The sequence below is a fragment of the Colias croceus genome, chromosome 23 (genome assembly GCF_905220415.1).
Source record: "Colias croceus chromosome 23, ilColCroc2.1".
NCBI classification, from domain to species: Eukaryota; Metazoa; Arthropoda; class Insecta; order Lepidoptera; family Pieridae; genus Colias; species Colias croceus.
This window is the reverse complement of record NC_059559.1, coordinates 5,894,856-5,918,757: the sequence shown is the minus strand read 5'-3', so window position 1 is coordinate 5,918,757 and position 23,902 is coordinate 5,894,856. Positions and strand designations below refer to the sequence as shown.

At 36.2% G+C, this 23,902-nt stretch overlaps 1 protein-coding gene across 1 annotated transcript in view; it reads left to right on the top strand.

Annotated features, from left to right (window-relative positions):
- The window catches only part of LOC123702315 (1-phosphatidylinositol 4,5-bisphosphate phosphodiesterase epsilon-1-like), a 181,197-nt gene that overhangs the window by 44,286 nt on the left and 113,009 nt on the right, over positions 1–23,902 (top strand). The window contains exons 2-3 of the mRNA XM_045650030.1: positions 10,073–10,319; positions 13,708–13,823. Of these exons, the coding sequence (XP_045505986.1) occupies positions 10,250–10,319; positions 13,708–13,823 (186 nt within the window). The 5' untranslated portion in view covers positions 10,073–10,249. The remainder of the gene's footprint in view (positions 1–10,072; positions 10,320–13,707; positions 13,824–23,902) is intronic.

Sequence of the window (23,902 nt, the reverse complement as noted above, 5' to 3'; positions counted from 1 at the left end):
CCTACGTAATGATGCCCCCGCATTATGTGTATACGGTAGATATGTGACGTCATAATTTACTAGGGGTTGGGTTTGAATGTATGGTATTTATGACTAGTGCTCGCCCGTGGTATCTCTTGCATTTTAACACGTTTTTATTAACTTCACCTGTACGTTTGACCAACAACGACGAATTCCACTACTGACTTAAAAATACGACAAGTTATTAATAATAATTAGCCATACATACGAAATTTATCTTTCTGTCGCAGTCGGATAAAATAAATGTTATTTCTCTATTTAGGTAGCTTTTTAACCGACTTCAAAAAAAGGAGGAGGTTATCAATTCGGCCGGTATGTTTTTTTTATGTATGTACACCGATTACTCCGAGGTTTCTGAAGCGATTTACGTGATTCTTTTTTTGTTCGATGCGGGATGGTGTCGAATTGGTCCCATAAAAATTTTATTCGGATAGGCCCAGTAGTTTTTATTTTATGGGCATTTTTGTAAATGCAAGTTTGAAATCGGTTGTTTTTAACGCAGTTATCACTTGTCATGTGTATTATTAATTGTACATATATGTACTTTGCACATGCACATGTATGTTTACATATTATAAACATTCATGTACTTTTGTGTATATTTCTTTGGCTCTCTGTAGAGTAAACATCTTGATGAGTTTCAACTCAAGAGGTGTCGTAAGATTCGTCTTAATTGAGTGACGAATTTAAAATTAAATGGTGACTAAATTATGTATTCAGAACTTATCATCTTTCAGTACAGTGATTAACAAAATTAAATAATTTGAAATAATATTAAATTTTGATATAATTATATAATATAGCCTACTAGCTTCCGCCCGCGGCTTCGCCCGCGTTTTCAAAGAAAAACCCGCATATTTCCCGTTCCCGTGAGATTTTCGGGATATTACCTAGCCTATGTGTTAATCCAAGTTACCCTCTATGCTAAATTTCATTGTAATCCATTCAGTAATATTTGCGTGAAAGAGTAACAAACACACACACACACACACACACACACACATTCTCACAAACTATCGCATTTATAATATTAATAGCATAACTCACTCAGGGATCACGTATTAACGAAACGGTGAAAGAAATTTTGAAATAGGTCTAGTAATCCTTGAGATTGGCGCGTTCAAACAAACAAACTCTTCAGTTCCATGTCAAAGGTCGTGTTAAGTTAATACCGTCACGTTATACAGTAAGGCGACGGTTTTGGTATATTTTAATCTTTCCAAAGAAGTTTCACTTCTGACATGTGTGCTCGGCACACACGCTTTTTTTTTCTAGCTTGTGAATTGTGTTTCGTTCATTTTCCTTAAAATATTTTTTTTTCTTTCTATATGAAACACTACTAATCACAGCTAGGGTCCCTTGCCCCAGTATGTTTAGGGTCCCGGGCCCCAACTACGTCACTGGACAGTCCATGACGGGAAGTAGGTCAACGAGAATATAGGTTTGAAGATCATAAAGTACAAACCCTTTGAGCTACATCTTTTTGTGTTGACGAAATTTGAATGAAGTAATTTGCACTTGTGTGATAATAATTTTCAGAATCTTTCCGGGTTTAAAATAATTTTTGTGTGTTATTTTAAAATGTGATTTCGGGACGTTATTTCGAGTTTCGCTTTATAGTGATGTTGTTGAATTTATGCGCATTTAGTGCATAAAAGATTTGGTTGTTAGACCACTATGTATATAAATAAAAAAATGTAACTAACGTCTAACTCTGTTCATTTAATAAAAAAATGTTTCAACAAATAATGGATTGATAAGAGTTTGTTCACACTAATCTCAGGAATATATTAACCGTTTCGTTTCAGTAATGTATCACGGTAATCTTCACTTATAGCTAACTAGTTATGCCCCGCGGTTTTACCCGCAGTGCACCGCTTCTGTTAGTATTAGCGTGATGATAAATAACCTATAGCCTTCCTCGGTAAATGCGCTATCTAACACAGAAAGAATTTTTCAAATCGGAACAGTAGTTCCTGATATTAGCGCGTTCAAACAAACAAATAAACGGTTCAGCTTTATAATATAGAGATTAGTATAGATTTTACGTAGTAGGTACATTTAGTAATCTATGATTGTGTATCATACAAATAATACCTTTAAAAACGTAGGTAAAGACGCAGGAAACAGCTTGTAAATAAAATGTACATGAAACGTTTAGTATAAATAATATTATGCACATAACTATTTGCTACGAAATATATAAGGGATACGGTGCGTTCAGAAAGGTTTTAGGTGAAATATAACAGCTGTACGGCTAGTGATGTGACAGGTTGTATCGATCTATCGATAATTATTTAACAAATCTACGGATCTGGATGAAAATTAGCGCATATAATAGTAGAAAATTTACTTTTAAACTTAAACAAATTTAAAAATAATTGATTAGTTAAGTTTACTATTTATAACACAATTTTAACTTACAATTATAGGTGTAGTGTAAGTCCTTCCCTATTATCGGCTCTTAGACGCACACGACCTCTCACTCCGACCGCCTGCAGCCAACTGAGCTGTGTGAGCGGTGTCACCGTTGCACGTGCGCAAGAGACGACATAATACTTCCCTCTCTTTCACTCACATACACTACATCCCTCCTTTATTTTAGAAATTTTTAATTCTTTTCAATTACCTAATTTTATTAAATAAAATAAAATATTATGTTCCATTCGGGTATGCTAGTCCATACCTAAACACCAGTATCAGTTAGTACACACAACTCAGGGACACGTCCGCCCATACCAGCGATAGAGTAGAATGTGTCACCTGGCCTAGTAATATAATTCTATCTATATGCAACATCTCTCCTTTTCATTTTTTTTTTCAATACGTATATGTATATTCAAATTATAATCATTTTTACAATATATGTATTAAAATCGATATCAATAATTTTTCAAACTCAAACCTTCATTCATCAACCAGACTTCGTCCGGAAACGGTTTAAAATCGTCAGTAGGTATAAGGAAAAAAATATGAATTTACCATTGGTTCGGAAAGCCGTCTCGACAGAGAAGAGCCGACAAGAATATATAGGCATAGTTGCTCCTTCAAAATCATAGAAATGTAACATCTTACATAGGTATTTATAATAACAATAATGGCAATTTATTTAAGTATACGACAATCTATCATGAATAAGTTGTAAACTTATATTTAAGTTTATTAAGTCATTATTTATTTAATAACCAATGGAACGAAATCGTTTTCAGTAACTTACTGTATATGTAAGGTATAATGTTTGAGCAATGTTCCTTCTGTAACTTAACTATACTTTTGACTAAATCCTGTACTGTACCTGTAGGTACTGTAACTTAACCTGTTTTATTTTTTCCTTACATGACTATTGCACTACTTTGTTGATGTGGAACTAACATAGGTTATCATCTGTCTTTTTCCTCACTATTTATCATGACGCACTCCAGGTCATTTAGAAGAGGTGAATGCTGCTTCTTCTGGCGCAAAATTTAATTCACTTTACCTGCACCGGCATCTGCACCATTTAAGTAACCACTGTTTTCCCACATATTAAAATTATTATTAAACAATAGCTGCAAAAGACCTTATAATTGGATTAGTAACAATCTAAGTAAAACTTCGGTACAATTATTACCAAGTAAAATGCCAATAGACTAGGTACATACTTAAATGCTCGGTTATTATCTAATATCTATATTCTGTATATATGTACTTCGTTACTAAAACAATATATGTTCCAATTTTAATTAAATTTCAACATGCCTAATAAAATCGGAATGTATTATAATATGTATATCTGTACCCTAAATAATATAATAAATTTTATACGGCAAAATTTTAACCAAACATATTAATTGGTTCATTATTTATTCTTATTTAAGCAACAACAAGTTATCATAATATGATCCTTAGGCACAGGGAAGATTTGTTTATTTATTTGCTTGTCCGTCTCTCTTTCATATCGCAATAAAGTGATTTATGATATATTTTTGGTGATAGTTTAGAGGCTAGAAAGTGGCAGCCTTTTTTTTTATAGCGCATTAAAAATATATTTTAATTCATACAGAAACATGCATTTATGGTTCGCATTTGAATTCCTAATTTTATAAATTCCGATAGGTCACGCAATATTAAAATGTCACATGTATTACAATGAGGTTCATAATTATCAATTATTTAAATACAAACTTTCGGGTATAAACCACTCTGACAGAATTATAGGCATTGTGGAGCTTGCTCTGCAACAGTACAATATCATAGTAGTTTATTGTGACATTGACTATTGAACCGCTTTTAGCTTCACCTGTATGTTCGTATGACTGTATGCAACCGATTCTTTTCGACTCGCTAATGACCTATCCAAACCGTACAGATTTAACTTCAGTGACAATATTACAACAATTTATTGACAATACAATAATGAATATATTATATCTTAGTAAAGCGTGATTAATTATTACTTTTATTTTATTTTATATTTGTAACCTCAACACGCACGCGGTGTTGTTCATTGTATGGTTATTACATTAATAACACATATTTAAAATTTAATTTTAATGTAACGTACCTAAAACGAATCACAATGTATCATTTTGTTGAAGACATTTTTATTTTTTATTTTATTTGTTACTTATGATGTATACGTAGTATATTATTATTAGTCTGTGCTTATGATAACATTTGTATTTGTATTACTGACAACTTAATAGCCACTTGAAAAAGAAGAAGATAACTTAATGACAATAATTATTGGCTAGACACTTAGATTACTAGACATTAATCACACATTAATGGTCTGAAAATAAGTAGTTAGATACATAATTTTTTTTTAACTGTACAATGTTAACTGTAACAATCAATAATACAAATTTAACTGTACAATCAATAAAAACTTTGTTACCTATAACTATATAAGTATTTGCATAAATTAATTAACTTGAATGTACAAAACAATATTCAATTTTGTATTTCGAAATCAATACCACTACCACTCACTATTGTAGAGATTAATACTTGGAATTTATATTCTGACTAAGGCACGAATGGTGAACTTTTCGCGATAATACATTTTTTTTTTTTTGCTTTGACAAGAAATCTTTAACGTTTTTCTTAATTGAGTGTAGGACATACGTAAGTACTTTATGAATATGAAATCAGACCAGTCTTACAAACCACCATTAAAACTTGGATTTTATATGAATTACTACGTTGTAAATCTTATTAAATACTTAATAACTTTTTAAACTTGTAAATAAGATTATTAGTGTATTGACTTTTATAATACTATTCACGTTGGTGTTTGTGTTGCTGATTTTCTCATCTATAATAAAATTGGTGTTTTAAATTAAAAACAGACGTTATTAATATAGTAATAACTAGATGCACATGGTGTATGATTTTACCATGCACGGTACTTACATATATACCTTGCATATACCAATATTTGCGGTATGATGTGGTATATATGCCATTTTTTATTTTACATTAAATGTTCGTCTTGAATTTCCAGACCTTTATTATTTATCTAAATATTTGAAGTGTATATTTGATGACAGGTTGTTTGTCACTATACACTATCTATTAAAGTAATTTTTATCTACAATAATTAACGATTCATATTTTATGCAAATGTCTATTGTCCAACTATTGTCTTTCACGGTATATTATTGTATAAATTACGTAAAAGTCGTTTTCAACGTTCCAACATATTGTAATGATTGTGTGTTATACCTAACCCCAAACCGGGGTGCTACATTTCCGCTGAGGGAGTAGTGTTATACTACTGCTACGTTCCGTTTAGAAAGCTTCTACATACCTGCAACGTTCCCGCGTAGGGAATTGTCGCGTCCTTGCCACGTTCCGATAAGGAACCTCATACGCTGCTACATACCGCTTAAGACCCATCTCCAGTAGTAGTACGACATTGCTACGATTGCCGCTGAGGAAATCCTTCTACGTCTTGCTTGCTTCGGCTCCTTAATTCCTGTTGAAGGAATTCAGCGACTAACCCTAAAGACACCCTACCACCTGGCCCTCGCAACGAGACGTGCATTCCATCTTACCTATATCGGTAAGAGCCCTACCGGAAGGTTTGGACCTAGGCACACCACGACCCTTATTGTTACTGATAGTTATATTTTTTTTATTTTTTATTAATTAACTAAATTGATTGTCGACTGTATGGTGAGTAGTTCTTATTATTATTATTATTTTTGTTTCCACCTCACCTACAACGCCACATAGTATATACAATAAAAATGAATAGCCAAATATGTTGCTAAGTGTAAAACTCAAACCTCGGCGCGCGGCGTATCGGTAAAGGGCGAAAGAGCATAACGTCTGCCAGGTGGCTAGTTTGAAATAATGAATATTGAGACTACTCTGTATGTCTCTCATTCCATTTATTTTTGTTTTCGAATATTCATTGTTTTATTACCTTACCCTGTTTATGATTATTATATTATCACTTAACCTGTCTAACTTTATAGTTGTCGGTTAAATGTACAATACAGTCGCAGATATTTTAGGTATTGTTATCATTATGATTATTCTTTCGTTGTTTAACAAAATCTGCTATGAAATTGTGAAAATATTAAGTCACTTTTAGATACGAATAATAAAAGCTACTGTAAATATTTTAGCATTCACTGTATGCTCTTAAAAATTGTATTATTCCATTTTTTATTTGGATTGATATCCTAACTAACCGTAAGTATTTTCGAAGATACAATCTATCTTACGAACAATACTTCACTGTGAAATGGTGACGAACTATCACTATTTTTTTTTTACCATTATGACTATTCTTTCTTTGTTAAACAAAATCTGTTAAGTACGAAATTATGAAAATATTAAGTCACTTTTAGATATTATGAATAATAAAAAGTACTGTAAATATTTTAGCATTTACTATTTATACTCTTAAAATTGTATTATTCCATTTTTAATTTGGATAACAATACTAACCGTAAGTATTTTCGAAGATACAATCCATCTTAGAAGAAACACTATGAAATGATGACTAACTATCACATCTTTTTTAAAATCGCGTATTTAAGCGCATGAATTCGCAATATGGGCATCACCCAAAATATAAACATTTTATACGAGCATCACCCGTATCACATCACTACAGGCATCACCTGTATTGTAATTATATTACGACTACCAGGCATCATCTGGTATGAAATTACAAAGTACACACGGGCGTCACCCGATTTTTTTGTTTATGCACTACCAGGCATCATCCTCTGGTATAACATTACAAAATACACACGGGCGTCACCCGATTTTTTGTTTTTGTACTACCAGGCATCATCTGGTATAACATTACAAAATACACACGGGCGTCACCCGATTTTTTGTTTTTGTACTACCAGGCATCATCTGGTATAACATTACAAAATACACACGGGCGTCACCCGATTTTTCTTGACCACCAGGCATTATCTGGTAACATAGTACAAGGTACACACGGGCATCACCCGTTTTTTTCTGTACTACCAGGCATCATCTGGTAGCACATTTCAAAGTACGTACACGGGCGTTACCCTTTTTTTTGTCAGGCTTCATCTTGTAACATTATAGCTTAACAACAACAACTTTAGAAATCCCTTGTCGTGGTCCACATCACCATCGAAACACATACATCAGAACTTCCATAATGTTACTATATTAGCCTGTCCAGGAAACTTACGTTTCTTGCATGATAACCATTAATTACTTCTTTATGCAATAATGAATACCTAATCTTAAATAATACTCATGCAACTTCACATCGAGTAATTAAATAAGATATAAGTGGGTATTTGGTATAATTATATTTTTGTAACCAGACAAATCTATTCTAAGCTGATCGGGAATCGAACCTTCTTAGCTCATTTAATCATGTTTAACCAATCCTCTAAGCAGGTTTTTACATATCAGTATTAATAAATTTATATGTAAACAAATGTCCCAAAATAATAATCTACAGCCTCGACTAAACAAAATATCACATTTAGTCTCGCTTAACGCAGTTACAGTCCTATGCATGACTACGTGAGTACATACTGGACGACGCTAGCTGTATACCCGTACACTGTACAGTGTATTTATCATACAGGCACCATACGCTCGAGCAATAAAGACAGCCCGCGTATGCATTGGTATCAGTGTAGTTATGTATACAAGAAACAATTTACAACACCTACTTTATCCTTCTGGCTACAATTATTTAAGAGGTTTTGCTAAATCTTTATGTAAACGAAACCTTCGTTTTCTACGGCGCGGTGGCCTCTCGAAAGGCACGCACATGTTATTTATCTACTTTGTGCGGGTATTTTTTTTTTATGTAAGCGGCACAAAATATCATAATGAAATAAGTATGTGTGTATATTATTATTAACTTTAATATTCCCTTCGATGTAACTCGACTGTGGATATAATTAGTTCAATAGTTATCACAGCACACCTATTTCCTCCCTTTTTTTTTTTTTGTTTTGTAATTTTTTTATTATCAAAAAAATTACTTACATTTATTCCCAATTTACCTCGTCGCCAAAATGTAGTGTAAGTCCTTCCCTATTATCGGCTCTTAGACGCACACGACCTCTCACTCCGACCGCCTGCAGCCAACTGAGCTGTGTGAGCGGTGTCACCGTTGCACGTGCGCAAGAGACGACATAATACTTCCCTCTCTTTCACTCACATACACTACAATAGGTAAATAAAAGCAATAGATAAATCCTTCGATGGGATCAGCAATATGTAGGTTATTTAATTCGTTCAGGAATCATCCTTTAAAAGTTATTCTTAGAGTTAATATAATAATTAAACTGTATCATAATATTATCTTCGCTGTTTGATTGATGAATGTTCTAATGACATATTTATAAACTTTTTTTATAAGTGGGAAAATCTGATATACCCACGGCTCGGGTAAGTATCCGTGGGTTATGTAAACCAGAAATACAATTTAGCGTTTATCGATATCGATAAATTACTTCCTATCACTACAACTCCAGAGCTCCGGTGATTTAAAGATTGCCTTACGTTATTTTATTCTAGAATTACACTCTAGATTTACGAGTGTTATAATAGTTATCCTTTTTCGTATTTGTTTATTTATCACATACTAGCTAACTCCCGCGGTTTCGCCCGCTTTGTCTAAAACCTAGTAAATTATATATTAAAACCTTCCCATTGAATTACTCTATCTACTTATTAAAAAAACCGCATGAAAATGCGTTGCGTAGTTTTAAAGATTTAAGCATACAAAGGGACATAGGGACAGAGAAAGCGACTTTGTTTTATACTATGTAGTGATAAATCCTTACTTAATATACTTAAGTGCAAGTGTGTTTGTTTCGATGGAGCGATTATATGAAATGATTTTTATAATTTATTTACTAGCTTTTCGCCCGTGGCTTCGCCCGCTTCGTCTAAAATCTTTTAAATTATATACTAAAACCTTCCTCGAGAATCACTCGATCTATTAAAACGACGTGTGGCACTCGAGGACTGCCGCGGTAAAGCTATTGCATGCTATGCCTTCAAGCCACACCTCCGCCCGTCGGAGTGGGGAGCGTGAGGTTTTTTCGTTACGGAATTTCTCGATTCGGTCCCCGCGCTCAAGGCCCGCGATAGAAGCTATGCAATAGCTTAAAAATTTATGTTCTGTCTGAGTATAGGAAGATAAAAAGTGATAAAAGTAGGCTACTTTTTAAAGCGGTGAAAACTGAAACTTATTCTCACGGGAATTTCTTTTGAAATGCGGGCGCACTGTAGGGCTTTAAAAAAATTGGCCTTGTATCTTTTTACTAGCTGCGCTTCGCGATTTCACCCGCATGGCTCCGCTCCTATTGGTCTTAGCGTAATGATATATGTATAGCCCATATAGCCTTCCTCGATTAATGGGCTATCTAACACTGGAAGAATTTTTCAAATCGGACCAGTAGTTCCCGAGATTAGCGCGTTCAAACAAACAAACAGTCTTCAGCTTTATAATATTATTGGTATTACTAATCCATATCTCAATTTAGAAATAATATTATTAATCGATCAGTTTATTAACAAAAATTTTCATTTGTTTCAGATGCCACTTCAGAAAAATGCCGTAAAACAAGTTCATAATTCGCTGTAGTGAAGAGATGGCGCTGTAGTGAATTTGTTTTTTGTACCAATAGATGGCGCTAATCTCAATGTGACAAGTTGAAAGTGTTAGTGTAATGTAGTGTAGTGTTTAGTGTAAATATTAAGTGAATTGTGTGAAATGCGAGACGGGTCCAAACCAGGCCCCAGTGGTGGCTTGTCGGGGCATGTATTCGAATCTGAATTTGAAGGTAGTTATACATTTTTAAGTACCTTTTTAATTATATACTGTACTTTTGCTTCACGCACATTGTATATGTCGCAGGCATCTGGTTGAATCTGCTGTTTGATGGAATGACTAGCGCGTTCATTGAATGACGACATTGCATTCAATGGACTGTCGTCATTCTATGAACGCGCGACCAAATTTTATTTGGTGCCTCCGTGTGGTCCCATTTAAATTTGGTCTATTTCTGACAGTTGTAAGATGTACAATAGTGAAATAACTAAAGGACAGCTCTATAGGTTGTTTAATGTATCGTCGACGCCTTGAGTGAACAAATGACGGCGACACATACATGAGAACTGCGAAGATATAGTTATAAAGTTCTAATAAGATGGCAGTAGATAGAGTCCAAAAAATTTTCATATTTTAAGCATTTTTTGTCACGTAAAGTGTGGTATTAACTTCTTGGTTTCCAATCCAATAATACTAGCGGTCCGCCCCGGCTTCGCCCATGGTACATATTTCGCAATAAAAGGTAGCCTATGTTCTTTCTCAGGGTCTAAAGAATATATGAGTCAAATTTCATCAAAATCGGTTGAGAGGTTTAAGCCGGAAAGCGTAACAGATAGACAGACAGACTTTCGCATCTATAATATAAAAATGAATCGCAAAATGTGTTGGTAAGCGCATAACTCGAGAACGGCTGAACCGATTTCGTTAATTCTTATTTTAGAGATTTAAGATTCCTTGAAGTACGAGGATGGTTCTTATGTAGAGAAAACGTAAATATGTACCACGGGCGAAGCCGGGGCGGACCGCTAGTTTATAATATTAGCATGGATATTTAATTTTAGTACTTACTATTTTCCTTACACCACATCAAATGAGATTCTCATGATCACAACCAGTGGAAATATCTCAATGTATTCTAATATTATTGTTTACCATTTTGATTGACCGGCTTGGTTGGTAGTGACCCTGCCTTCCAAGCCAGAGGTCGTGGGTTCGATTCCCACCCGGGGCAAATGTTTGTGTGATGAACATAGGTGGTTGCTCTGTGTCTGGGTGTTGATTATCTATATAAGTTTTTATTTAAAATTATATATGTATGTTTATCAGCCATCTGGTTACCATAACACAAGCGAAAGCTTAGTATGGGATCAGATCGTGCCGTGTGTGAAAATTGTCCTGAAATATTTATTTATTATTTATTTATTAAGTGCATGTTCGCAGTCAAAGGAAGCGGGCTGAATATTAGTTTCATATTGGGAATGTACGACCCTACATAACTGCCTAAATCGTAGTCAGCTGATAACAAATCTTCTTCACAAAGACCATTAACAAAGTGAGGGTAGTTGGAACGTGCGTTGAATAAACAAGGAAAGACAATCGCTACGAATGCGCGTCACGTTTCAAAGTGAGACACTTTATAGGATTCGATAGCTTAAAAACTTTTGAAAAGTTAGTACAAGCGATCTTAATCTTATGCGACGATTATAATTCTTTTAAAATATTTTACCACATGTAGTATTTAGTAGGATATATACATCTAATATATATTATAAAGGCGAAAGTTTGTAAGTATGGATGTATGGATGTATGGATGTTTGTTACGCTTTCACGTAAAAACTACTGAACCGATTACAATGAAATTTAGCACACATATAGAGGGTAACTTGGATTACACATAGGATAGTTTTTATCCCGGAAATCCCACGGGAACGGGAACTATGCGGGTTTTCCTTTGCAAACGCGGGCGAAGCCGTTAGCCGCGGGCGGAAATCTAGTAGTATTATAAATTTGAAAGTTGGTATGTTTGTTACTCCTTCACGCAAAAACTGCTGAACCAATTTTTATAAAATTTGGTATACACATAGAGGGTCACTTGGATTAAAACATAGGATAGGCGAAAAGCTAGTATTTATATATACGATTTTAGAATAATTACCAACTACAAAATTAAATAGGTAAGACAATAAATATTTCACTATTGTACATCTTCCAACTGTCAGAAATAGACCAAATTTAAATGGGACCACTCGGAGGCACCAAATAAATTTTGGTCGCGCGTTCATAGAATGACGACAGCCCATTGAATGCAATGTCGACATTCTATGAACGCGCTAGTCATTCAATCAAATAGCAGATTCAACCAGATGACTGCGACATTTATAAGCCCGTGCTAAACATTATAATACCCAAGTACGGTACTTTAAAGGCTGCATTAACGGACGTTCAATTAAAAAACTTCTGTTTATGGAAGTTAATCCTGCCAGCGTGATAGGTAAAGTTTGTTCGAGGTTTTCAATTACGGTCTAATAAAATTTTATTAGCGTCAACACTGCTTTGAGTGGCCGGCTCTGTAAAAGTTAACGCGTAGAACCGTGATGTCCTGAGTTCTTTACCTGGTAGCTAGCAAACAAATCCGCCGCCTTGGAACAGAGTCAGATAGTGTTCGTATCAGTCAACATCACATAGTATAAAATAAAGTCGCTTTCTCTGTCCCTATCTATGTCCCTATGTATGCTTAAATCTTAAAAACTACGCAACGGATTTTGATGCACTTTTTTAATAGAGAGAGTGATTCAAGAGGAAGGTTTAGTATATATTTTTTAGGTTTTAGACAAATCGGGTGAAGCCGCGAGCGGAAAGCTAGTAATATTATACGAGCTTAGAAGCGCGTTCAAGCTCCTATAAGTTGGGGGTGTGACAAAAGTCGCGCTTACATGCGCTTCTAAAAACGAGCTGTAACGAGCAAAACGCTAGTCTGATCCGTAACATCACAGAAGTTAATGCGTGAGCGTAGAAGCAAGGGTCCTTGGTTCGATTCCCGGTGGAGACGAAAATAAAGGATATTTCGGTCTGGCTGGACACAAAATGCTGATCACCAACTTGTCCCTAAAACTCGATCAGTGGAACAGATGTATGCATAATGCATCAACCCCATACCCCATTTTCTATTACATTGTACAAAATACGATGTTAAAATAATAAATAAACATTATTCGAGGTGATATCTAATTTATTTCAATCGACTTCAAAAGGAGCTATAACTGTATTTTTTTTGTGTTTGTTACCACAGAAATTTTGACTAAGTATATTACAACAGACTAGAAATAATATACAACGTATACAAATATTACTATTTAGATGATTCGTTTCTTTTATTTGAATGCTGGTACCTTCTGTGTTCCATTTAAATTTTCCCTCATTTTAACAATTTGAAGGCGATTAAGTTTTTTGTTAAATGTAATTTTTGTGAAACTTCTTTAGGCGCGTTGAGAGTAAAATTTCAAGGTCGCGTCATGGCAATACCATTACAGCTTGCCAAAGAAGTTTCACTTCTGACACGTGTGCTCGGTACACACGCTCTTTTTGTTATACAAATAGATAAATATATCAATTTATTCCAGGTGCTACAGGCGTTGAAGACAGTTATGAAGAATTAGCTTCGCTGAAAACATTGTTACATTTCCCAGAAGAGGTTGCGTTGAGATTGACAGATACGGAATATAAACTTTTCTACCAAGTAAGTCCTCTTTTTACTACATCACTACATAGTATAAAACAAAGTCGCTCTCTCCGTCCTTATGTCCCTTTGTATGCTTAAATCTTTTAAACTACGCAACGGATTTTGATGCGGTTTTTTTTAATAGATAGAGTGATTCAATAGGAAGGTTTTAATATATAATTAATTAAATTTGAGACAAAGCGGGCGAAGCCGCGGGCGGTAAGCTAGAGCAGAGTAATCGAATTTATTCTACTCTACTATATTATACGCACAGTATTACAATATTATTTCCTATTGTAATACTGTGTTATACGTCTTGTCCTAAAATCTAAACTATCTGATAATTCTATCTGTTTTCTATCCTTTCCTATTTCTTCCTAATATTATAGAAAAAAAGAAACGATGGATGTTACTCTACCACGTGCAAAAAGTGATCGGATCTTTATTATAAATTAATTTGGCATAGAGAATAGTGAAGATTAATGTCTGTATTACCACACAAGCTGCGCTCCGCGGTATCACCCACGTGGCTCCGTTCCTGTTGGTCTTAGATGATATAATCTAGCTTATAGCTTTCTTCGATGAATGGGCTATCTTACACTGAAATAATTTTTCAAATCGGACCAGTAGTTCCTGAGATTAGCGGGTTCAAACAAACTCTTCAGCTTTATAATATTAGTATAGATTTGCTAATACAGTCTATAATCCATTACCCATAGTCTGAGTTATGACGTAAGCTTCTAGTTTACCCGGGTATGCCCGGAAAACCGCTTTCTCCGTTTATTAATTTGTTAAATTGTATAGATGTTTTCATTCAAGTTGAAACAGCTGATCGGATCTATGTGACATTTGGAAGAGAGTCTATTTTTTATATTATCAGACTAGATATGCACATGGACTATTTTTAACTAAATATTTTGATGTCGACGGAATTCACACGTATTTTCGTACTATTTTGGCCACTAGTTTGTAGCCCTGGCTCCACTCTCGTGCTTTGTATGCTATCTCACTGCCTTAAAAATAACATGTGCTTTTAAAAGCTTTTAATTATCTCTATTGTTAATTTAATTTTTCCATTTTAAAATACATCAAAATCAGCTCAGCTGTTTTGATTAAAAACCTTTTAACTTACACACTTTTTATTCACAATTATGATAAGGATTCCTGTACATTATCGTATTCCTTTGAAGATGTTAAGAAATTGAAGACTATAAAAACATAAAATACGGGATAATACTGAATTCAAAATGGCGGAAAGCAAGGAAAATGGGGCAGCTTGATGGCGTTGCCATGGTAACGCGGGAAGCGTCCAGGATTGTACACCTGAAAAGCAAAGAAGGAATTAATAAGCTGTGTTATTTATATATTCAAATATATTTTACTAAAGTAGACTTCTTTAAGAGACGCTTAATGTTATAAGCTTAGATTAAGGATTGGTCTCCGCGCGCGCGCTACGACTAGATACCGCTCCACCTAAAAACAATAGCTCCGTGAGTGCGGCAACTCAGTTCTGTAGTGTGTGTAAGGCAATTTGTAAGCACGCTAGTGTGTGTGAAAAATTGTACTGCCAGCTACATAAATTTTACCCCATAAATGGGAAATGGGCTATCTTGGAAAGAAGTTTGAAAAATATTTTTATTTCATTTTGGCCTTGCCGGGAATCGAACCCATGATCATGCGACTCAAATCCACTTGCGATGCCACTATACTATCACAAAGGTTTTTTAAAAGTAAAAAAGCGGTAATAAAAAAAAACATATATGTATATGAGTCAGTTAAACAAGGATAAACAGAAATAAATTATTGTTATTATCATTTTTTTATAATATGCGTTAATAATAGTATTGAAAAAAAAAACATTATGAATAAAATAAGTTCAAATTAAAAGTGTGTTTTTGGGTTAAGCAGTACGGCAACACTAAATGGCGTCGTATTTTCGTAAACAACATTTTCAAAGTACAGGTGAAATATCGAATAATACGATTATTCCTGATGGTACGTGATCCCAGTGTCTTTCTTATTTTTTGTTGTATTTTTTTAATACAGTTTTATGGCACAAACAGGCATTTTACTTCAGGTTTTGTCCAAAATCTTTAGAAACTATCGGTACGCCCTCTCCACACAATGCTTGTGACACGACTGGCTCGGGTACGCCGATTTCGGCGTACTTTTAGTTGCCGCATTTTTCGAGTACGCCGGCGGTATCTAGTCGTAGCGCGAGCGCGGAGACCAATCCTTAATCTAAGGTTATAAGTAAAAAATTATAATATACTAGCTTACCACCCGCAGCCTCGCCCGCGCAGTCAAAGAAAAACCCGCATAGTTTCCGTTTCCGTGGGATTTCCGGGATAAAACCTATCCTATGTCCTTTCGCGAGTATCAAATTATCTCTATACCAAATTTCGTGCATATTGGTTCAGTAGTTAAGGCGTGATTGAGTAACAGACAGACAGACAGAGTTACTTTCGCATTTATAATATGGATACTGGTAATATTAAATTAACACATAGTTAACTAGATATTGTTTATAAAATGGTATTATTATCAAGCCTGTATTATTTCATTCTACACCTAAAATATTTACAATAAAATAAAACACAGTACGTAAATAAATAAATTATCAATTTCTTGCTTTCCGCCCGCGACTTCGCCCGCGTGGTTAAAGGAAATTCCCATAGGAATGACAGCAACTAAAAATCATCTTATAAAATCGCTCCGTTACAGTGTGAACGAAGTTAAACAAACAAAACACTTTCGTATTTATAATATTAGTTAGGATAGTGGACATAGCCGTAAAACTTATCCATTTTATGCTGTTGTTGCTTTGACTAGGGATCGAACCGCAAAGCAAAATTAAGTACGTATGTACCTATGTTTTTAACTGTTTATACTTTTTTTGATGTTGATACTTGATAAGAGCAGTGGTGGCTCAGTGGTGAGACCTCAGACTTCGAATCGATAAGTCCGGGTTTCGAGACCAGGCGAGCGTGCAGGAAATAAATTATTGATTTTTCAATTTATCTGCGCATGTTGTAACATCACCACTGCTCGAACGGTGAAGGAAAACATCGTGAGGAAACCGACATGTCGAAGAATTAAAAAGTTCGACGACATGTGTCATCCGCCAACACGCACTTGGCCAGCGTGGTGGATTATGGCCTGTAACCCCATAGGAGGCCCGTGTCCCAGCAGTGGGAACGTATAATATGGGCTGATGATGATGATGATGATAATTGATAAAAAGTATTAAGTGTGGTGTCCAAGATGTATATATATGTAAAGCCTTCCTCGATGAATGGGCTATCTAACATCAAAAGAATTTTTCAAATCGGACCAGCAGTTCCTGAGATTAGCGCGTCCAAACAAACTCTTCAGCTTTATAATATAAGTAGATACTTGATAAGAAGTACCAAGTATGGTGTCCAAGATGTCAAGTAGAATTATACCAAGTTTCAATACCTCGACATCTTACACGATATATTGAGAAATTGTATTAAAAAAATATTGGTTTAGTTAATATGTGAGGTAGGTTAGGTTCGTTTTATTCTAAAACTACAGAGAAAATAGAGGCTCTCTTGCAACCTGAACCTGACGGACGTTAGGGACAAGCAAAATTCTTGGCATTACAAAACTGGGCGTTTGTAAACTGACGACGTTTGAAAATGGCAAAATCATACAATTTACCGTAACCGTAGAGCACGCAATTTATTGATATATATGTATTCAATAATTAACAGTTGCACTTTAACAAAAACCTAAAATAATTTAATATGCAGATTAATACATGAATAAATCGCGTTTAAAATCAGTTAAAAGCTTAAATAAAAAAAGGTATAATAATAATCACTCCTTGCCGATTTCGGCTACGGCGACTGCTAATTATTGTCAGCACGGCGGGTCAGCCCTTTCATGCGCATGTAAATGGCTGATGTAGCCAATTTTGGCTAAAAATGTGCGGTTACATTTAGGGCACGTCAAAACACCACCGCAATAATTATAATTGATTGCCGCAGGTGGTCGGGCTTTGAGCTCATCGCGTTTGGCGTCTAGCTCTCTGCAACGTATCTCCTCAAAAGCGTTGATGTTTTGCTTAAGAAGGTGTCTCCATTTAGATCGATCATTAGCCAATGCCTCCCATCTGGAGGAATCGATCCCACATTTTTTCATGTTCCGCTTTAGAACATCCTTGTATCGAAGGAGTTGTCCACCATGTTTTCGCTTGCCTTCTCGTAGCTCACAGTAGAATATGCGCTTGGCTACTCTTTCGTCAGGCATCCGGAAAACATGGCCACACCATCGCAGCTGTCGTTGCATCAGGAATGCTTCTATGCCAAAGGTGTTAGTGCGGCGAAGTATTTCCGTATTTCTGATCCGATCCGTCCACTTGATGCCCAATATATCCCGCAGGCATTGCAAGTGAAAGCGATCAAGCATGCGAATTTGTTTACGATAGAGACACCAAGTCTCCGATGCGTATAATAGGTTGGGTAAGACTATAGCCCTGTAGACCGAGACCTTTGTTGCCATTTTCAGGTCGTGAGAGCAAAAAACCTTTCGTCTTAGTTTGCCAAAAGCAGCCGATGCGGCGCTAATCCGAGCATTTATTTCGCCTTCAAGGTCACAAGTAGAAGATATGTGACTGCCTAGATATTTAAACTTCTCTACTGGCTTTAGTACGTCTTGGTCAAGATAGATCGTCAATGATTGGTTTATTGAACCTGTTGACATAACTTCGGTCTTTCGGACATTAATCTTAAGACCGAACTTGTTGCATGACTCACCAAGACCAGTCATAAGCCCTTGAAGAGAATCAGGGGAGTCTGTAATAAAGCACAAGTCGTCCGCATACATAATTTCAGTTACTATTGTATGGGAGACTTTAGTGCGAGCACGCAGTCTGTCCAAGTTAAAAAGATTCCCATCCATTCGGAACCTTACCCATACTCCTACAGGGACCGAATCTATGCAATCCTTAATTACTTCCGCGAAGTAGATCGCAAACAGGGTTGGTGCAAGAACACAGCCCTGTTTGACACCGCAGGTGACCGAAAAGGAATCGGATTGTTCTCCATTAACAGCGACGCAACAACTCATATTATCATGAAGAAGCCTTATTATCCGTACAAACTTCTCCGGACAACCGACCTTGCTCAGTACCGTCCATAATGCCTCGCGAGGAACACTGTCAAAAGCCTTTTCCAAGTCAACAAAGGAAAGAAACAATGGTCGCCTTTGTCCGCGACTTTTTTCCTGAAGCTGTCGTACAGAAAAAATAGCTTCGCAGGTTCCTCTGCCAGGACGAAATCCCAGCTGGGTCTCCGGGAGAAGCTCTTCAGATAACTTAAGAAGACGATTGAGCAAAACTCTAGCAAAGATTTTACCAGGTACGGAGAGGAGCGACACGCCACGGTAGGAGTTGCAGTCAGAACGACTACCTTTGTTTTTGTACAGAGTGCATATACGAGAGACTTTAAAGTCAGGCGGGAGGAGTTCTTCATCCCACATCCGTACAAAAAGTTTCCACATCGCAGTATGTGTCTCCTCGCCACCGTATTTAATCAATTCGCCAGGTATATTGTCCACGCCAACCGCCTTTTTATTGCTTTGACCTCTGATAGCTCGAGTTACCTCCTGTAGCGTCGGTGGTTCATCTAGCTCAATGACTTGTGGCAAAGAAGGAAGAGAATTTATGTATTGGAGGTTTAGCGTTCGATCAGTATTGAGCAATTCATTAAAGTATTGTACCCAACGCCTTAGAATTTCTTCTTTAGCAACAAGGAGCTGAGTGCCATCTTGAGACCTGAGGGGTACGCTGCTTCGAGGTGTTCTTCCTATTAATTTCTTTAGTTCAGCGTAAAATTCCCCTAGCTGATGGGTGCTGGAAAGCCACTGCAAGTATTCCGCTTTACGACACCACCAGTTGTCTTTGGTGTCTCTTGTCAGTTTCCGGAGGTCAGAGCCACTCTTTTTAATTTTTTCCAGTAAATGGTTATTCCGATGCCTATTATGGTCAAACTGTCTTAGAAGAGTGCGATGGTGAGAAAAAGCTTCAGACAATATGGCATCATTTTCGTCAAACCAGTCCTCATTCCTTCGTTTAATGAGACCTAACGCCCGTTCGGCCGTTGTATAAAGGCGAGATGAGAATTTGGTCCAAGTAGATAAAAGGTCACCATCATTCTCTGACTGGATATCATCCTTTAACATGTCTACGTACTGTTGACGAACATCAGGATCCCAGAGCTTGTCCACATTTATACCTTTGGGTTTTACTCTGCCGGATCGGCGGGGGTATCGCATGCGAAGCCTTAACTTGGTTATTATTAGTCGGTGATCTGACCAACAATTAGCACCACGCATTACGCGAGTTATCAGGACCTGGGACATGTCAACTTGCCGTACAATTGTGTAATCTATCAGATGCCAGTGACGTGATCTAGGATGCATCCAAGTAGTCTTATATTTGTTTGGGAGCTGGAAGTGCGTATTCGTAATGGCCAGGTTAAACTGTGTACATAAACTCAGCAACAATTGACCGTTGCTGTTCATGTTGCCAATGCCATGTTTCCCCAAAACTTTGGGCCACGCCTCACGATCACAGCCAACCCGAGCATTAAAGTCACCCATAAGCAAAACTTTTTCTCTTAGACGAATCTTGGCAAGTGTTTGAGCAAGTTCATCATAAAACTTTCCTTTAGTTTCTTCGTCTTTATCCAGTGTAGGCGCATATACACATATTATGTTTAGAAAGTTGTTATTATTCAAATGTAAACGTAAAGATATGATGCGATCTGATATGTACACTGGGTACTCCTCAAGTCTTTTTGCAATATGGGTTTTTATAGCAAATCCAACGCCAGAGCGTCTGGGTTCAGTAGAAGGGGTCCCTTTCCAGAAGAATTTGTACCCACCGCCTTGTTCTACAAGCTCACCTTCATCAGCTAAGTGTGTTTCACTGAGTGCAGCTATATCCACCTTATAACGGCTGAGTTCGCGAGCTACGACGGCAGTCTTTCTTTCTGGACAGAGATTTACGTCTGAGTCGAGTAAGGTGCGCACATTCCATGCGCCAAATGTCATTAATGATGTTGCAATATGGTTCTTTATTTTTCTTCGACCACGAAAAAAAAAAAAAATTGGGATGCCTTGGTAGCCGTGGTTACTACCACCCATCAAGTTGTGGGATAAACACTTTTTTAGGACACCTTTTCTAGTCCCGTCCCCGGCTAAGCGGGGGAAGCAGAGTCTCCCTGAATAGGGCTGCTTCGACACTCGGTATGCTGCCGAACCTGAGCTGTTATCCCAGGTGCAACTACAGGAGCGACCATCATAATCCAAGCCGCCTATGTGCAGGTTTCCGACAAAGCCAGGTATGCATCACAACCTGACCTCTCTACATCTACCCATCGCCATAGGTCTTTAACATCTCGAAGTCCGTTGAGAATAGCAGTCCATTGCGCTAAAGATATATTAAGGTGCAAGAGTATATGCGCATATACAATTGCACGCACTCGTCCTCTCCCTTCTGAGCCCAGTGGAACGGAGACCGCTACGACTGGAAAAGAGATTGGATGATGTGTCTGGCCGACGATTTCTTTGGCACCTCAACCGTCGCCCTAAGCCTTCCACCTTGCTTTGCTATCTCGCCGAATCCGCCAGGTCCGCTGCATATCTGCTATGGTTGCCTTCATCGCCGAGATAGTCTTTGTGCACTGTGCAGGAGGTGTCTGCGATTAGACCTAAACAGGTCCCCCTCATCCAGGTTTAGCCCGCGAGCCAACGCGGTTTTCCGGGGTGTGGCCGCTGCATGCACTACAGCTACTTGGAGCCACTGGTGAGAGGATTATGGAACATCTACGGTTTTTGGAGAACTATACCCTCACAAAAGGGTGGCTTATAGTACTTCCAAAGAGCCTACCGTAAGTTGCCCCACTACACCCCAAAAAAAAAAAAAAAAGGTATAGTATTTAATTGAAAAACATTTTTTTAATAGATTTTTTTTATTGATCGGTTCTTGAGGAAGCTTTAAGTACATAATTTGTTAAGTTCTAATCAAAACAGGCGAAGCCGAGGGCGGAAAATTAGCATAATCTATCAAATAGGTATATCAAATTCTCAAGTCGTATTTATAGTTAAATTCCTCCGAAACGGCTTACCGATTGTCATGAAATTGTGCATCGGGTAGGTCTAAGAATCGGACGACATCTGTTTTTCATACCTCAATGATAAGTGTAAGGCAGAACAACGTTTACCGGGACAGCTAGTATTATATTATTCTATCATATTTCATCAACAGATAAATATATAATTAACATACGCAAACCCGCATGCTCTAACTATATTATATACGACAAAATGTCCATCATTGTTAACAGGAAAATGCCCCATACCCCACACTATAGACAGCATAAGTCCCATTTTTGTGGGACTGTCTTTTCAATATTATATCGTTGACCGCCGAAAGAGAAAAAACAATGTGTTGTAAGTTTCAACAAAAGTTGTATGTTGTACCAAGGATTTTTTTAAGACCTCTTCTAATCTTTCAAATCGCGGATAGCCTATGGATTACGGCATTTTTAATCATTATAAATATTATGTACTATCCCGATGTTTCGCTCACTTTGTATCGAGCGTGGTAATGGAGAGACTATAATGAATAAATCCGTTAAAATCTTTAATGTCTAAATGTATAATACTAACAAAAACTTTTTGTTTTTATTTTCCCAGTCAAATAATTGTTTGTATATACAAATTACATTTTTTTTAAAGTTAGACTATTAAACGATTTTAAGGCTTTTAATTAATATGCATGTATGTAGGTATAATCAAATTATAAGAATTAAATTCAACGTGTCAAAGTGGCATAAAATCTAACATTATAAAGTACCAGTTCAAATAAAACAAAATGTCTTTTTTCTTCGTGAAAGAATCTCTATTTTTGATGTTGTATTGAATTTTTCGTAGCGTCCCACTTTTACACAAAAGATAGTCACCATTACCCCATACTCCAAATGACATACATTCGGACCAAAATTCTTAGAGACAAGGTCATATGAAGATAAACCAACCCTGGGTCAAGGGACGGTGACTATAAGTTTTGATATTAATGGACATTCGATATTTTTTTAAGCAAAGGGTAATTTAAATTTCTGTGCGTTTTCAATGTATGGTTACTTTATTAAATAATTGTATAATGCTCCTGTAAAATAAAACGCTAGAAAATATAAAGATAATATTAGAAGCGGAAATTTTAACATGGTTTTTACATACATATTAATAAACAGAAAAATCGGTTTTATGCGAATATTCTTGTAAGAAAACAGTTACAGTCAGATTTTTCTTGTTTCACAACCGAGATTTGAACCCAAATCTCTCGATTCTCACACTTTAACCACTGTACCAAAAACTGAAAAGGTTCCCACGAATAAAAGGCATACATAATAAATGATGGTGAACCTCCATACCAGAGTAGCGCGGTTTAAAATTAGACGAAATCAATACTTAAGCTTTTTGGTTATGACTTTAACAATAAGCGCATAGAAATCTAAATAACAAGACACATAGAAGTGCTATAATGTCATAATTCGTATGAAAACCGCTGTCGCCAAAATCAACACATTTAAACCGATAGATAAGAGTATGTCTGTAGTCTGTACCACAGATAAATTATACTTAAACTCAAATTCAAACATTTATTTATTCAACTTGACTTCGTTAAGTATCGCTTTCGAATCGTCAAAATATAAAAAAAAAATCTGTATGTATGAAGGGAATCAGGAACTACTGATACGTTAAGATAAATTTTTATTTAAGTAAAAAACACACTACATACAACATAATCCATACTAATATTATAAATGCGAAAGTAACTCTGTCTGTCTGTCTGTTACTCAATCACGCCTAAACTACTGAACCAATTTTCATGAAATTTGGTATGGAGATATTTTGATACCCGAGAAAGGACATAGGCTACCTTTTATTGCGAAATATGTACCACGGGCGAAGCCGGGGCGGACCTCTAGTAGCTTATAAATTTAAAAAAGTAGATACCAAAGTATAATAATATTATGTAATAAGGGATAAGTATATTATAAAGG